This window comes from Mesocricetus auratus, unplaced genomic scaffold (assembly GCF_017639785.1).
Source record: "Mesocricetus auratus isolate SY011 unplaced genomic scaffold, BCM_Maur_2.0 Super-Scaffold_100027, whole genome shotgun sequence".
NCBI classification, from domain to species: domain Eukaryota; kingdom Metazoa; phylum Chordata; class Mammalia; order Rodentia; family Cricetidae; genus Mesocricetus; species Mesocricetus auratus.
This window is the reverse complement of record NW_024429208.1, coordinates 10,340,871-10,357,941: the sequence shown is the minus strand read 5'-3', so window position 1 is coordinate 10,357,941 and position 17,071 is coordinate 10,340,871. Positions and strand designations below refer to the sequence as shown.

Here is a 17,071-nt window from a genome sequence, read left to right as displayed (position 1 = left end):
AAAGAAAGATATAAACATCAGTTTGTTTCTTTTACTTCCCCTTCAGAATTCCTGCTTCAGCCTGCTAGGTGCTTGGATTAGAGGTGGGTGCCACTGTGCCCATCTTAAATGTCCCATGTATCACTTTAAAAACCATCTCAGTCCTCAGAACAGTACTGTGGAAGTAAGCACTATTTCCAAAGCTTGCTCACTTACTACTTTTCGAGGACTAATGTCCTACAGAACACAACTTAGATGCTTTAAGTGTGGAGACGGTGGCAACCAGAGACAGACCCTGGGAGGAAGGCAGCTGCAGGAGGGAGCCTTTTGTTTTATTTTTTGGTTTTTTTTTTTTTTTTGGTTTTTTTTTCGAGACAAGGTTTCTCTGTGGCTTTGGAGGCTGTCCTGGAACTAGCTCTTGTAGACCAGGCTGGCCTCAAACTCACAGAGATGCGCCTGCCTCTGCCTCCCAAGTGCTGGGATTAAAGGCGTGCGCCACCAACACCCGGCTGGAGGGAGCCTTTTTAAGCCCTGACAGTTGCCTTTGCCTGTGCTGTCGTTTTGTTCTCCTCCCTCCCCTCCCCCTCCTCCTCCTCCTCCTCCTCCTCCTCCTCCTCCTCCTCCTCCTCTCTGTTGAAAGTCAGGTGACTGAGCCAGGCATTGGTGGCACACACCTTTAATCCCAGCACTCCGGAGGCAGAGGCAGGCGGATCTCTGTGATTTCGAGGCCAGCCTCGTCTACAAGAGCTAGTTCCAGGACAGCCTCCAAAACAATTCAGAGAAACCTTGTCTCGAAAAACCAAAAAAAAAAAAAAAAAGAAAGTCAGGTGACTGGCCTAACTAAAGTAGGTACCACTGTGCCCTGCCCACATGGTTGACTCTTTTTTAAAAATATTTATTTATTTTAATTTTATTCTCATTGGTGTTTTGTCTGTGTGTATGTCTGTGTGAGGGTGTCAGATCTTGTAGTTACAGTTTTGAGCTGCCATGTGGGTGCTGGGAATTGAGCCAGAGACCTTTGGAAGAGCAGTCAGTGTTCTTAACTGCTGAGCCATCTCTCCAGCCCCCTGGTTGACTCTTAATGTTGGAAAAAAGAAGCAAATATATATGTATGTATGTATGTATGTATGTATGTATATACATGTACATGCATACATAGGTACACACATGTTCTACTTAGAGTATAATTTCTACAGCAAACAGAACTAACCAGTTCCTTGGGAGGTTGTACTAGTTTCCCATCACTGTAACAACTGAGATAATCAGCTCACAGAGGAGAGGTCGATCCTAGCTCCTAGGTTTGGAGTTCAGGCAACGGCACCATTGTTTCTGGGCCTGTCTTGCAGGGCGTCACGGCAGAGAGCATGGTGTAGAACACAGTCATGGCCGGCCACGTAGCAAGAGAGAAGAATCTGCCCGCTAAGGCCATAGTCTTCTCGATCTGAGGACGTCCCACTAGGCCTTTACCTCCCAACAGTGTCGAGCCGGGGACACCTGAAACCTTTTTGAGGACATTCTAGAGAGCAGTGGTCCTCACCCTTCCTAATGCTGTGACCCTTTAATACAGTTCCTCATGCTGTGGTGACCCCCAACCATACAATTATTTCTGCTGCTACTTCATAACTATAATTTTGCTGGCATTATGAATTATAATATAAATATCTGTTTTCTGATGGTCTTCAGTGACACGCTGTGAAAGGGTCAGGACCCACAGATTGAGAACCACTGTTCTAGTGGCTAGATACTGTTAGTGACTACAAAAGAGTTTGAGGGGCTCTCTGGGGAATCCCAGCTTCTTGGAACTGGGTGTGAAGGCTGCTGAACTTCTGCTGTCCCGCAGGCTGTGTTGTCAGTAGGGGAGAGAGGGCCTGACACACCCCGACGACACGCCCTCCCCTCTTCAATCGGTTGGCTGATTTACATGCTCTATTGTGGTCCAGAGGCTTCTCCATTCCTGTACCACACAGCACTCAGAGCACAGCAGAACAGAGCAACTCCGGGACAGCCTTCTGCCTCTGGCCATGGCCTGCCCTGGTTGCCTGCCTCTCCTCCTGACTGGAGCCTTCTTGGCAGGTAAGACTCCTCGGGGAGTGAGGTGGGGGTTGGCACTAGCTCAAGAAAACCCATGTAGAGAAGTAGGGTCAGTGAGGTGGATCCTAGGAGCGGCATAGAGGTAGAGTGGAGATTAGGCTCCAGGCAGGTCTGTCTAGGACCAGGGGCAGGGCACTTTTGTGTGTGGACCTCAGTTTTCCCATTCGCGGGTCTCCTTACACTCTGATCCTTCAGAGACTCTGAAGAGATGACAGCTGGTCAGTCACCTTTGCTTCTCACAAGGGACAGTCCCCTACTCCATAGATCCTGTAAGGTAATCCTCTGTGGCTAGAAGCTTGAAACCAAAGATGATGGTTATGCCTCCTGGGAGGTTCCTGGGGGCAGTTGCCCTGGAGCCAGGGTTTGGAAGACCTGGTAGATGGAGGGGCAAGGGTCTACAGAGAAGGGGGTAGTAGGCACTGGGGGACTTAGAAGGTTCCAGTTTCATGCTTGAATACTAGGCTCTCAGCTGAACATGGATTCTTGGAGACAGGACAATAATGCTAATTTAGACATCACCTCCTCCAAAGCCCTCATTCACAGAGAGAGGAAAATGGGGTTGTAGAGAGCAAACTAAGTCTCATGGAACCAGGCCCTCCATGTTCCATCCGGCGTCAACCCTATGACACTGGGCCATGAAAATTTTGGGAGTCTCCTTGGGGATCTAACAAAATAGCAGGGCAGGAAGGGAGGGGCCCAGGCTAGCCCTGAGTGTGTCTGTATCTTCCAGTCTTCCAGCCCACCCTGAGCCATCCTGAGGCAATGCTGGTCTTCCCAGGCCAAGTAGCTCAGCTCAGCTGCACAGTCAACTCCCAGCATGCCACCTCGGGGGGCTTTGGTGTGTCTTGGTATCAGCAGCGCCCGGGCAGTGCTCCCCAGCTCCTCTACTACCACTCGGAAGAGGAGCACTACCGGCCCGATGACATTCCTGACAGGTTCTCTGCTACCACGGGTGTGGACCGCAGTATCGGTGTGCTGACCATCAGCCCTGTGCAGCCGGAAGACGATGCCGACTACTTTTGCTCCATTGCCTATAACTTCGATCCCTAGGTCTGGGGTACTGGATGAATGTCTTCTGTGTGTCCCCTACTTCTGCCCTGGCCTTGGACCGCTCTTTTTCCTCTGAGTCTTGCTTTTCTCCCTCTGCAATATGAGCTGATAACATTCAACATCCAACCACAGTCATGATGACCCCGAGGAAAACAAAAAAGACAAATCAGAGGACATGGGAGTTGGATTCTCATGATGGCTGTCAAAAGAGGAAACACCTGAGACTCTGAAGGAACTCGGCTCAGCCTTGCCCCTATCCCCAGGGGTTTAGCTTGGTGGCTGACCTTCCAGTGACCTCATGAACTGAAGGAAGAGAAAAAGGAACTAACTTTGTACCCATCCTGCCAGCTCCACATGGCTGATTGTGGCCCAACGCTCGTTGTTCTTGGGTGGCTGGTCCCCATGGGGTTCGTGCTGATGGTTTGGGGGCGGGGCAGCTCCTGCTGCTCCCCTCAAGTCTCTGGCCAGGGGCAGGTGTTCTCTGAAGGGCCCCTGAGGGCCAGGGATGGGGACATTGAAAGTGGCTGACAGCTCATGCAGCTCCCTCCCCTCAAAGACAGTGTGTTCTACTGCCCCCCCCCCGGAAGCTTTCCCACAGATGGGTGACCACACCTGAGGAGTCACCGGCCAACGGGTGGCACAATTAACTGTAGGGCCAGCCTTGCTGTGAGAAGCTGAACTGAGTGGCATTGGAGCCTTCAGAAAGATCCCTGAGCCGGTGTGGTGGCACATGGCTTTCATCCCCAAACTCGGGTGGGTCTCTGTGACCTGACAGCCAGCCTGGTCTGCATAGGGAGCTGCAGACAGCCAAGGATAGATAGTGAGACCTTGTCTTGAACCAAAACAAAATTCCTGGGCTGGGGTTCCAGATCAGCGATAGAATATTTGCCTGGTATGAAAGATGTCCCTGGGCTCAGTCCCCAGGATAGCAAAGGCAAACACACATAATCACCTCCCCCCCAGTCATACCCAGGGTGCGGTTATGTATACCTTTAATCCCTGTACTGGGGAGGCAAAGGCAGGCGGATCTCTGTGAGTTCGAGGCCAGCCTGGTCTACATAGTAAGTTCCAAGACAGCCAGGGAAGAAACCGAACCCTGTCTCAAAAAACAAACAAACAAACAAACGCCTCATATCTGGAGGTGAGCACCTAGCTGCAGCGTTTGGAGGATCCAGAGTCCCAGGAGGGGCCAGTTTACAGTCTTGACTATCTTGGGGCCCTTCAACCTTTAATCCCCCTTCATCTCCTTGTGGTCTTATGTGGGCGGCTGGAGCGCAGAGGGGGGCAGGTAGGACAGGCAAGGCCAGGGTTACCCTGGAAAGGAGGAGCCTCAGGGGAGGTACAGCAGTCATCTGAGGCTCTAGACTCGGCTTTACCAACCTCAGTATTTTCCCATGCACTCTGTCCAACGCGGGCTCCCCTCTACTCTCCCCACCCGCCGGAACGCAGCCACACCACCCTGCCAAACTGCAGCCTGGCTCAGCAGCAGGAGCACAGATGCTGAGACCTCCGTGAAGACTAGAGTGGTCCCGGAAGTGCTCACTGACACGGAGGCGGGGTGGGAGACGGCGAGATGGGGGGGTGTGGGGGAAGGGGAGGAGACGAGGGGGAGAGGTGGGGGAGGAAGGGCGGGTGGGGCCCCCAGGCCCTCGGGCAGTCGGATGCAGCTTCACCCCGACCCAGATGCCCCACCCCCATCCCATCCGGGTCCACCGGATCCACCTGTCGCTCCCAGAGTGTGGGTGCCCCTGACCACACCAAGCATTTGTCCTGTGCCCAGGCCCTGGTGGGCTATGGATTCCCGAGAGAGTTGGGAATTTGAGGCTCCAGATCTTTGAATTTTTCAGTCTGGCAACATTTAACACGTTGTTGGGACAGATACAGCACCTTCTGATCATCCCACCTCTCCTTACTCTCCAGCAATTTACCGTCCCCAAACTCCCTCATTAAGGGTGGCACTGCCGGGCCTCACTTTCTCAATCAGTGTTACTAAATGCTCATTATGACTAGTGGTGCATTGGTATGTTGAACAGCCAATTCAGAGCGTTTGCGGGGCATGGGGGCCCTAAGCACTTGGGAGGCTGACAGGAGTATTGCCACTTGTCCTCAGAAAGCAATTTTGGGCGGGGTGTGATGGTGCTGTCCCAGCAGGCAGAGGCAGGGAGATCTTTGTGAATTCAAGAGCATCCTAGTCTAAATAGCAAATCCCATGCCAGCCAAAGCTACACTGTGAGATCCTATCTCAAAATCCAAATAAATAAATTGATTAAAAATAAAAAGGCAAGCGTGAGCTTTTTGTGCTTGTTTATGAGTAGACAGTGCCACCTAGTGGTGAAGCCAAGCAAATTCAGACTGTGTCCTAGAACTTGGGAAGAGGAACAGAAACCCAACATCTCAGGGTGTGTTTCTCGTTTTAAATGTGCCCATCCTATCTAGGGGAGACCCAGTGTCTGAAGAGAGCCCAGGTGTCCCTCCATGGTAGCATGGAATGATTTGGCTTCTAGTTTAGAGTAAGAATCTATCTCCTGGAGCAACATTGCCCAGTACATCTTTATCAATAATAATAATAATGACTGTAAGAATGTCTAACACATAGCTATTACTGGGTGCCAGACACCATCCTACATACTTTACATATGTTAATCCCCTTGGTTCTCGCAATAATCAAACAGTCTGGGTCTATGACAAGGTAAGGAGGGCCTTTTAAAAGCCAATCAGAAACCCATCATTCCTTTCATATCTGACGCAGAGAACAAGATAATCACGAGATTTACTAAAGCAAGCTGCTCTCCACTTCTATTAGTTCTTCGAGTTCCATACAATTTGTTTTGTTCCTATTCCCTTTCCCAACTCCTCCCAAATCTGTCCTCCTTCCCTATCCATTCTCCTTCCCCTTCACCCATCAAGGCTAGAGTAACAGTTAACAAAGACGTGCACCAATAAAAACAGAGCTGAGCATATCAGTTTGCGATATAGTTTAAGGTAGAGTCCTTGGTTAGCATGCACCAGGTCCTGGGTTCCATTCCAGTACCTACCCCTCCCCCCACACAGAAAGAAGTAAGGATTTTTTTTCTTTAAAAATAATTTAAAGTTGATCTACAAGGATTGGAGAGATAGCTCAGTGGTTAAGAGCATTGTCTGGTCAGAGAACCTAGGTTTAATTCCCAGCACTCACAAGGTGGCCCACCACCATCTGTAATTCCAGTTCTAGGGGGATCAGGCACCATCTCCTGGCCTCCGAGAGCACAAGGCATGCCCGTGGTACACAGGACATAAGTATAGGCAAAATACCCATACAGAGAAAATAAATAATGTAGCAGGTTGAATTGCACAAAACTGAAAAGTTCCTGTGATCAGCCTTGCCACCCAGAGCTATGAAGTGAGCTGAAGTAAGTACCAAAAAAAAAAAAACCAACAACAAAAAACCAACAAAAAAATTAAGGTAGATATCATTTTGATACGGTATTTTAATTAAAATTAATGAAAAAATCCACTAAGATCAAACTATAAACATTGTTTTTTAAGATAGGAGTGATGAGCCGGGCGTTGGTGGCGCACGCCTTTAGTTCCAGCGCTCGGAAGGCAGAGGCAGGCAGATCTCTGTGAGTTCTAGGTCAGCCTGGTCTACAGAGCGAGTTCCAGGACAGCGTCCAAAACAATACAGAGAAACCCTGTCTCGAAAAAAAAAAAAAAAGTGCTGCTACTAGTTTCGGTCTCTGCCCCAGAATGACCATTAATGACCCTGCTTAGTTCCACCTGAGCCCAAATTTAGTCAAAGATAACTGCTTGTGGCTAATGGAGGGACAGCATTGGGGACCGACCCGGCAGCCGCCAAAAAGGGTCGTTCCCCCCTCCTCTCAGTCTCTGTCTCCCTTTCTCTCTCTCCTCCTCCTCTTTGTGTGCGCGCGCGTTTACCCCGACCAAGAATAAAAGAAAGGGAAGTCTATGCTTGGGAAGAATCAGGCCACAGAGCCTCCTGGAAGCCACCAAGGCCGTTCGGTGGCTCTTCCCAGGATGCCTTGCGAACCAGGGTGGAGCTGGGTCCAGAACCGTTACCGCGTTCTTGCTGCCAGTGCTTACCTGGCTCAGAAACGCTGCCATGGACCCCCCGGAGAACTACAGTGGCTTCACCAGGAATCATAGCACCATGGCCTTAAGAATCCACAGCACCACGGACACCCTGGTGATGATTTCGTATCTCTTACTGGTCCTGGTCTTCGGGCTGTGGGTACGACATGACCACTTTCCGAAGATACCTCGCATCCCGGCGCTCCAGAGGGCATGGCCCTGGCCACCCTTTGCCTAGCCCCTCCCCACCCTTCCAACCAAGCATCAGCACTTGGTCCATTATCCCTTCTTATGTCCTATACCCCCCCCGTCTCCCGCGTTCCCCCTGCGAAGTAAGTCAAGTAACTAAATTTGCCTGCCCCTGCTGCGTAGAACCCCAAACCTTAGTGGTATTTTGAAAGTTCCCGTGAGAGTCATGGTGATGACAGCAACTGATACAGACATGCTGCTATAACACCCTGAAGTCTCTCTCCAGGAGCTCCCCATCTGCAGATCTAGCCAACCCCGCTGAAAGTATTGGAGATTTTCTTTCATTTGTACTGGAAACCTAGGGTTATTTACAGTAATGAAGTATCATAATGCCCAATTTATGCTCTAGAGGCAATATGAAGAATAGGAAAGGATGTACTAGAGAGGTTATATCAAACAAATATTATATGACTTTTTATAAAAGAGATTTGAGCTCGAAGCCTCTAGGAACTAAGCTCCACGCACACCAAGGCTGGACTCTACTGTGACTTGAACTGAGATTCCAAAAGTTTTTTTTTAAAGATTTATTTATTTATTATATATACACCAAATTGAATTGTAGATGGTTGTCAGCCACCATGTGGTTGCTGGGAATTGAACTCAGGACCTCTGGAAGAGCAGTCAGTGCTCTTAACCTCTGAGCCATCTCTCCAGCCCGAGATTCTGAAAGTTTAAGGAAGAAGCGGAAGATAGTGGAGCTCGGATACAAACCTAGAGCTGTTGGTCATGGGACGGACTTGAGCTTCCTGGGATTTTCACATTCCCAAGGGCTCCTGGAACTAATTCCCCACCAACACCAAGGGATGAGAGCACAGAGTCTGTCCAAACAGGGAGGGGAATCCCTAGTGCACATCCATAGCAAACACTATCTGTCTTTACTGGCTTCAGCCATGGACAGTGTGTTTCCAGGTTCCGGGAATCCTTAGTCTGCTGTCCTTCCTTCAGGGCTATTAGTAGGAATCCTCCCCACACCCCAGATTACTCTTGGCCTTACCTGGGGCCAATGTCTGGCCATGACTTGAGAACCAGTAAACCAGAATAGTCAGACCAACGTACACCACCCAGCTCTTCACTACGAATGGCATTCTACCAGAGTGTTTCTGTTTCAGGCTGTGCTGTCAAGTAGCCGTGGGACGGTAAAAGACTTCTTCCTGGCTGGCCAAAATCTGTCATGGTGGTTGGTGAGTGGTCTTTTCTGTGGATGTTTGCTTGGGGGCTTTCTGTGTTGCCTTGACTTTTGGTTTGTTTGTTTGTTTGTTTTAAGACAGGGTTTCTCTGTGTAGCCCTGGCTGTCCTGGAACTCATTCTTTAGACCAGACTGATCTCAGAGATCCACCTTCCTCTGCCTCCTCAGTGCTGGGATTAAAGGCTTACACCACTACCCAGCCTGTGCTGGCTTATCTATTATTTTAACTTATATGTCTGAAGCTCAAAATAACTTTAAGTTGCTAAATCAGGACTTTCCACTTCCTCCTCGTCCTCCTCTTCCTCCTCCTCCTTCTTCCACACAGTCTTGCTGTGTAGCCCAGGCTGGCTTTGAACTCACGATCTTCATGCTTTAGCCTCCTGAGTGCTGGGTAACAATTGGTGTAATAAATACCAGTTGTGTTTAATTGACGACTTATTGAATGTCTACATATTTTCCTTCCTAACTCTGTCACATGAAAGCGCAGAACGGAAGCAGGCTGAATCGTAACCCTTCTGACTGTGCGTGGGTGTGCAGGTGTGAGTACCTGTGCGTATGCATAGGCCAGAGAAGGACCGGAGCCTCCTGCTTTGCCTCACTCCCTTGACACAGGGTCTCTCACTGAACCTGGAGCTAGGCAGGCAGTTAGTGAGCTCCCGGGCATTCTCCTGTCTCTGCTCCCCAGAGTGCTGGGTTAGAGACACACAGCAGCCACACCTGTTCTGTGCAGTCGTTGAGGTTTGAACTCAGCACCTAGATTTTGCAGCAAACCCTCTAACCATTGAGCCACCACCAGTGCAATGTTCATATTTAAACTACTTACAGTGCGTTATAGTAAATAAGTCTATCGACAAAAGCTAAACTTGGGCCCGTGTGTTTAGCAACACAGAAAAGGATCTTCCAAAGGCAGAGTCATGCGCACCGGGTTTGAGGTGGAGGGAGCCTTTTCCAGGCAGACGGAGTGTGGGGCGTTCTGAGCAGAGGGAACAACACATACCAAAGCTAGAGGTACAGCGTAGCTTGGTGCTTGATGGAAGGAGATGTAGAAAGTAGAATCATTGTCTGTGTGCTGAACAGTGTTTTGACTATTGTGCTTGTAAGGTTCTCTCTCTAAAAGAACAGAACGGATATGTATGTATGTATGTATGTATATATGTATGTATGTATGTATGATTTATTAGATAGGCTGACATGAGGTAGTCCAGCAATGGCTGTCTCACTCTGGAGAGTCTGAGAATCCAGAAGTGTCTCAGTCCTTGAAACTGGAGGTCTCAGTAGTCCCAATCTGGTGCTGAAGGCCTCGAGGATTCTTGTAGAGCTCCTGGTCTTCCGTCCACGTTGGAATCCCAAAAATGGCTCTAACAGACGGCTGTAGCAATAGGACTTGCCAGAGGGGGTGAGGGCAAGCAGGCAGCAAAGTGTTCCCTCTTCTATGTCCTATCGCCTGAGCTGCCACCGGAAGGTGCCTGTCACACTTCCTGCCTTAACTAATCTGAGGAGAAAAGTCCCTCAATGGTAACAACCAGCCACTTTCCTTCTGGTTGGTTCCAGGTTGTCCTAGGGTTACTATTGCTGTGATGACACACCATGACCAAAAGCAATTTGGGGAGGGAAGGATCTATTTGGCTTACACTTCCACGTCATAGTTCATCACCGAAGGAAGTCAGGACAGGGACTAAAAGAGGACAGGAACCTGGGAGCCAGAGCTGATGCAGAGGCCATGGAGGGATGCTGCTTACTGGCTCCTCATGGCTTTCTCAACCTGCTTTCTTACAGAACTCAGGACCACCAGCCCAGGGATGGCCCCACCCGCCATGGGCTTGATCCTCCCCAATTGATCACTAAAATTGAGAAAATGCATTATAGCTAGAAAATGCATTTCCTCAACTGAGGCCCCTTCCTCTCTGATGACTCTAGCTTGTGTCAAGTTGACACACAAAACCAGTCAGTACACCTAGCCTGTGCAAACCCAGATTTTATCCCAGAACTTGGATGGGGAAGCAAGAAGATCAGAAGTTCAAGGCCATCCTCAGCTACAGAGTGAGTTTGGGCATAGAAATTCTGCCCAAGGAATAACCCTTTTGGAGAAAATGTCAGAGACAGTAGATTTGCACATTTTGAACATTACTTATTTGTTTTGAGACAAGGTCACATGTATGCCAGGATGTCCCCCAACCTCATCATGATGCTGCACTCACTTAACGAAGCCGATTTTTCACCAGCATCAAGCATCCCAGCAATGTGACAAGTCTCCTGTCAACTGCAGCTGACTCTTCTAGTAACCGGATACCACAGATTCTTGGTTCAAAATATCACACAACCGGCCTAATAGAATCCTTGAGGGACTTTCAAATTTCCCTCTGAAACTTCACAAGCTAGAGTCATCAGAGAGGGGGGAGCCTCAGTGGACAAAAGGCCTCCATAAGGGCTTTAAGCAAGTCTGCAGAGCACTTTCTTAATTAGTAATCGATGAGGGAGGACCCAGCCCATTGTGGGTGGGGCCACGTCTGGGTTGGTGACCCTGGGTTCTATAAGAAAGCAGGCTGAGCCAGGCAGTGGTGGCACATGCCTTTAATCCCAGCACTCAGCACTGGGAGGCAGAGGCAGGTGGATCTCTGTGAGTTTGAGACCAGCCTGGTCTACAAGAGCTAGTTCCAGGACAGCTTCCAAAGTCACAGAGAAACCCTGTCTGGAAAAACCAAAAAAAAAAAAAAAGCAGGCTGAGCAAGCCATGGGGAGCAGGCCAGTAAGCAGCACCCCTCCATGGCCTCTGCATCAGCTCCAGCCTCCAGGTTCCTGTCCTCTTTTAGTCCCTGTCCTGACTCCCTTCAGTGATGATCTACAATGTGGAAGTGTAAGCCAAATAAACCCTTTCCTCCCCAACTTGCTTTTGGTCATGGCGTTTGGTCACATCAATAGGAACCCTAACTAAGACACTAGGCAAGTGCTCTATGACTGAGCCCACTCTCACATGAATTGTTGTTGTGTGACAAGGACTCTGACACAGTTTCATCCTCTGATTTTCAGATGGGCATCTCCAATTATTCTGCAAATATCAGCAGTGGCCACTTTATGGGCCTGGCCGAGATAGGTGCAGCTTCAGGAATTGCTGTTGGGGCCTTTGAGTGGAATGTAAGTAATATCTCCTGGCCACATACATGACCAGTGTCCAAAGAAGACTCACAAACACAAAAGCTTGCTCTCAGCCTCGAGTGACTGTTAGAGACGTCTTGGAAAGCAGAGATGGAGGGCGTCAAGTCTTTGGTTTTTCAGAAGGGTTATGCTGTTTTCCACTCTCGTTAGTAAGTCAAGAGTTAGAAAGCATGTATGGAAATATCCATAGGGAATGCAGTGAGCCAAGAACTGTTAGATCAGCCAGGTAGGGAGAAAATCACATTAGCATCCGTGTGTGTGTGTGTGTGTGTGTGTGTGTGTGTGTGTGTGTGTGTGTGTGTGTTCACTGACATCTGTAGACAGTAACTGAACCTGCATCTCTTTTTAGGAACTTGATCCACATGGGCCCATGACTTAATTCTTCTGCTTTTTCTTGGTTTCAGACTATCTTTATGTTCTTTGTCCTTGGTTGGATATTTGTTCCTATCTATAGCAAGGCTGAGGTAAGTACCCATTATAAGTTACTCTATAGTTCATGATGTTTTAAAAAAATATTGCATGTGTAGTAAAAGCATTCTGAAGGACAGATTATACTGTCCGTCTTTTGATCCTGACACCAACTTCCCTAATCTGCAGATACTAAAATATACCATTCCATTTTGGGTAGACAGACAGTGTTTATCAGCTGTAGAAGTCTCCTGGTGTAGTCTTGAGGGTTATTATGTTGTATAAAATCATACCATCTTCAAATAAAGGGCCTTGATCTCCTTCAGTTGTCTTATTGCTCTAGTTAAGACTTCAAGTACTAGCCGGGCGTTGGTACGCCTTTAATCCCAGCACTCGGGAGGTAGAGGCAGGCAGATCTCTGTGAGTTCAAGGCCAGCCTGGTCTACAGAGCGAGTTCCAGGACAGCCTCCAAAACAATACAGAGAAACCCTGTCTTGAAAAACCAAAAAAAAAAAAAAAAAGACTTCAAGTACTATATTAAATAGGTATGGAGAGAGTGGACATTCTTCTCTTGTTCCTGATTGAGTGGAAATGCTTTGAGTTTCTCTCTGTTGAGGTTGATGTTGGCTGTGGCTTGCTGTAAATCACTTTTATTATGCTCAGATGTGTCCCTTGTATACCTAATCTCTCCAGTACTTGTATCATGAAGGGATATTAGGTTTTGTCAAAGGCTACATCTAGCCGGGCGGTGGTGGTGCACGCCTTTAATCCCAGCACTTGGGAGGCAGAGGCAGGCTCTCTGTGAGTTCAAGGCCGGGCTGGACCGACAGCCTCCAAAGCAATACAGAGAGACCCTGTCTCGTAAAACCAAAAAAAAAAAAATGCTACATCTAGGAAGATGATCATTTTTTTTCAGTCTATTTATGTGGTGGATTGATTTCTGTATGCTGAGCCATCCATGCATCTTTGGGATGAAGCCAATTTGATTGTATTACATAACCTCCTTTTTACAAGAGTTTTGGATTTGATTTGCAAGTATTTTTGAGAAATTTTGCATCTATGTTCATAAAGGAAATTGCTTTGTAATTTTCTTTCTTTGTTGGGTCTTTGTGTGGTTTAGGTATCAGGGCAATAGACCTCATAAGAAGAGTGAGGTAGGGGAAGGGCCTAGGCCCTGCCCTGGATGAAATGACAGACTATGGACACCCCATGGAGGGCCTCACCCTCCCTGGGGAAATGAGGGGATACTGGGGGGTTGGTGGGAGGGCACGGGAGGAGGGGAGGGAAAGGGAGAGGGACTTGGAATTAACCTCTGAAGCAGCCTGTTTCTTTTCTTTTCTTTTCTTTTCTTTTCTTTTTTTTTTTGGTTTTACGAGACAGGGTTTCTCTGTATTATGTTGGAGGCTGTCGGTCCAGCCTAGCCTCGAACTCACAGAGATCCGCCTGCCTCTGCCTCCCGAGTGCTGGGATTAAAGGCATGTGCCACCACCGCCCGGCGAAGCAACCTGTTTCTAACTTAAATTTAAAAATAAATAAAAATTTAAAAAAAGGGCGGGGACAGGGAGATTAGCACAGGTGGGATATTTAAGGAAAAGAAAAGTAAACAGGCCCTCTTTTTGGAAGCCTGTCATGCTTCTAAAAAAAAAAAAAGAAGAAGAGTGAGGTAATACTCCTTCTGTCTCTGTTTTGCAGAGTAATTTGAACAGTATTGGCCTTAGTTCTTCCTTGAAGGTCTGGTAGAATTCTGCCCTGAACCCATTTGGCCCTGGTTGTTTTCTTTCTTTCTTTCTTTCTTTCTTTTTTTTTTTGGTGGGGAGACTTTTAATTACTGCTTCTATTTCACTAGGGATTTGCGGCTTGTTTAAGTTGCTTTTTTGATCTTGATTTAACTTTGGTAAGTCATATATATCGATATATATATATATATGCAATTCTTTTAGATTTTCCAGTTAGGTGGAGCATACATTCTGAAAGTATATCCTTATGTTTCTCTGGGCTTCCTCATTGTCTACTGTTATGTCCCCCTTTTGTCTGTAATTTTATTAATTTGAATCTTCTCTTTCCATTATTTAGTTAATTTGACTAAGGGTTTACCAATCTTATTGATTTTTCCCAGAGAACTAACTCTTCATTTCCTTGATTCTTTGTGTTTTTTAAAAATTCCTTTTATCTATTTAAGTCCTGAATTTATTTCTTGCTGTATACTCCTCTTTTTGTTTCAGAGCTTCAGGTATGCTGTTAAGTTGCTAATGTGAGATCTCCTCAATTTATTTATTTTTATTTTTTTAAACTTTGAACTTGCCTTTAGAACCTCCTTCATCATGTCCCATAGGTTTGGCTATGGTATATAGTCTTTTCTTTTTTGTTGTTGCTCTTTAATTGTTTTATTTTATTCATATGGGTGTTTTGGCTGTATGTATGTATGTGTACCATGTGTGTGCTGTGCCCATCGGGGTGAGAAAAAGTTTAGGGGAGTCACCAAAGAATGAGGAGGAGAGGTCCCTGTAAGCAGTCTGCTACAGGAAGAGAGTGGAAAGATTGTGACAGAGAACAAGGACAGTGGAAATACCTGAGTCCATCTTCAGGCTGACCTCATGGGTCCTAGGTAGCAAGTGTTTCTAGGTATTGGCAGCTGACGTAAAGATATAGGAATGGGCTAGAGAGGTGGGGTGAGGGGGTCCACAGGAAGCCAAAATATCCTTTTTGAAAGACTCTTAAAACTCTATAATAAAAAGGTTAGAATTAATGTTTCAGAACAAAACAAAACACCACCTCTCCAAATGCAAATAGCCTCATAAGATTTTTATCCTTAATTACAACAAATGCTATCTTAAAACCAAGTACAACTTCCGACTCCTCCTCCTAGTCTCTCCTGAGGTGGTCAGTGGGTTTCAGCCACATGAGGAAAAACAAGAGAGGACCAAGAAAAACAAGGTGTGCTATATACACCCGAAGGAGGGGCCCAGAGATAGGAGGGGCCCAGAGAAAATCTGCTACACAGAACCACGTGGAAGAGACGTCATTAGGAAGCAGAAGATGGGATGAGGTCAGGCCTTTGTTAGGGTTCCACGGGAAAGGCAAGGCAGAGCAGAATCCGCAGCTTTGGACTGCCTGTTTGACCAACTCCAAAAGGCTTGTGTTGGTCCTGAGAAGATTACAGCAGAGGACTATTGTCTCCTGGTGCACAGGCTGGGTGGAGGAGGCCAGCTCTGAACTGGTTAACCTGGTGTCAATGCTAAGGATCTAGCCTGGGCCTCTGTTACCTGTGGGGATTGGCTGGTCTTGAGAAGGGCAGTTCTTCCCAACCAGAAAGATGTAAAAACAATTCTTTTTATTTTCATGCTTCGTTTTGTTTTATGTGTTTGAGTGTTTTGCCTATATGTATGTATGTATGCCACATGTGTGCCTGGTGCCCAAAGAGGCCAGAAGAAGGCATTGGATCCCCTGGAACCAGAGTTCCAGATGGCTGTGAGCTGCCATGTTGATATTGGGAACTGAACCCAGGTCCTCTGAAGAGCAACAAGTGCTCTCAGCCACCGGAGCCATCTCTCCAGCCCTTAGAAAGATTTCTTTTTTCTTTTTAAATTCCCATATTTTAGAAAAGTTTCTTTTAAAGATGTCAGAACATCATAAAACAGAAGACTTTTAGAAATGTCGACAGCGTCCACTGGGATAGCTAAGAGGCAAATAGAAGCACATACTGTGACGTACGTACCCTATAGAACACACTAGAAGCACATACTGTGACGTACTCTATAGAACACACTAGATTACTGCAGGGCCACACAGTGCATCTTTGACAAGTCTACCAGCATGATCTGGACAAATGCTTCTCAGCCCTGGGAAGGAGGCAGACCTTCTGAATCCTTGAACGTGTAACCTCTACAAGTGGCAATAGCTAACCTGTGGTTTAAGGCACCTAAACCAGCGTTTCTCAACCTGTGGGTCTCGACCCTGGGGGAACAGCTGTTTTATAGGGGTTGTGGAAAACCATCAGAAAATGGAGATTTACATTACGATTCATAACAGTAGCAAAGTTTCAGTGAAGAAATAGTGACAAAACCAATTTTATGATTGGGGGCCACCACGACATGAGGAACTGTATTAAAGGGTCACAGCGTTAGGAAGGGTGAGAACCACTGCTCTAAACTGTCCCCACTTGTTATGGAAGTCCAGACATCAACTCAGAAACAGCTTGGGCAGTTTAGAACTTTGCTGGGAGAATGATTGACATATGGCCGAGTATGATATGGAGCCAAGAGAGGGCCAAGAGAAGGAAGCCTGCAGGTGCTCTGGTCCCCGTGAAGAATTCTTTGTGGAGCAGGTGGCGTCTGAGTGGGAGTTCACAATAGACACATGTAAGTAGGCAGACCAGAACTGTGTATTGGCCAGGACAGAGTGAAGCAATATCCTTGAGCTAATTCACTTCCCTTGAGCCAAGGACCGTTGGGGTCAAGGGGCATTGTGAGCACTGAGAGCTCAGTCCCTGTGCTCATGGCACACACTTCTGGAGAAAACAGGACGCTTTGGGACGCTGTCATGTGACCAGAGTGTTCACACAGAGGTGGCTGAAAGCTGACTACATCGTCAGGTTCAATCTCCTGCCAGCCATGTTTGACAAAGCACTTCCCTTCGTTCCATAATGAGTAACTTATCATTATTGCACACTATCAGTTTACTGGGTTTCATTCTGCATTCCTGAGATCAGGCAGAGCCTGGGATCCAAGCAGCTGGAAGATCACTGTCCTGTCTCCGTTTTTACGGTTCCCCATCTCGACTGGTACCAGGCATGATGCGCCCCCACATCTTGTATCCCTGGGCTATCTCTGGGATACCATCTGGCAGCAGCATCTCTGTGACATAGACCCTGTGAGGAAGGGTCATCCG

The 17,071-nt window shown here is 47.5% G+C and overlaps 2 protein-coding genes across 3 annotated transcripts in view; both read left to right on the top strand.

Annotated features, from left to right (window-relative positions):
- The first annotated feature begins 1,073 nt into the window (after positions 1 to 1,073).
- Vpreb3 (V-set pre-B cell surrogate light chain 3) lies at positions 1,074 to 4,694 on the top strand. The gene is made up of 2 exons (XM_040732425.1): positions 1,074 to 2,052; positions 2,801 to 4,694. Exons 1-2 carry the CDS (start codon positions 2,001 to 2,003, stop codon positions 3,118 to 3,120), a joined length of 372 nt encoding a protein of 123 aa, XP_040588359.1. The 5' UTR covers positions 1,074 to 2,000; the 3' UTR covers positions 3,121 to 4,694.
- Positions 4,695 to 7,137: 2,443 nt separating this feature from the next.
- LOC101841340 (V-set pre-B cell surrogate light chain 3) overlaps positions 7,138 to 17,071 on the top strand; it is a 35,583-nt gene continuing 25,649 nt past the window's right edge. Inside the window, exons 1-4 of one of the 2 annotated variants that reach the window (XM_040732423.1) lie at positions 7,138 to 7,348; positions 8,547 to 8,618; positions 11,651 to 11,755; positions 12,181 to 12,240. In XM_040732423.1, the coding sequence (XP_040588357.1) occupies positions 7,220 to 7,348; positions 8,547 to 8,618; positions 11,651 to 11,755; positions 12,181 to 12,240 (366 nt within the window). In that variant the 5' untranslated portion in view covers positions 7,138 to 7,219. The remainder of the gene's footprint in view (positions 7,349 to 8,546; positions 8,619 to 11,650; positions 11,756 to 12,180; positions 12,241 to 17,071) is intronic. The other variant, XM_040732424.1, reaches the window with a different exon arrangement.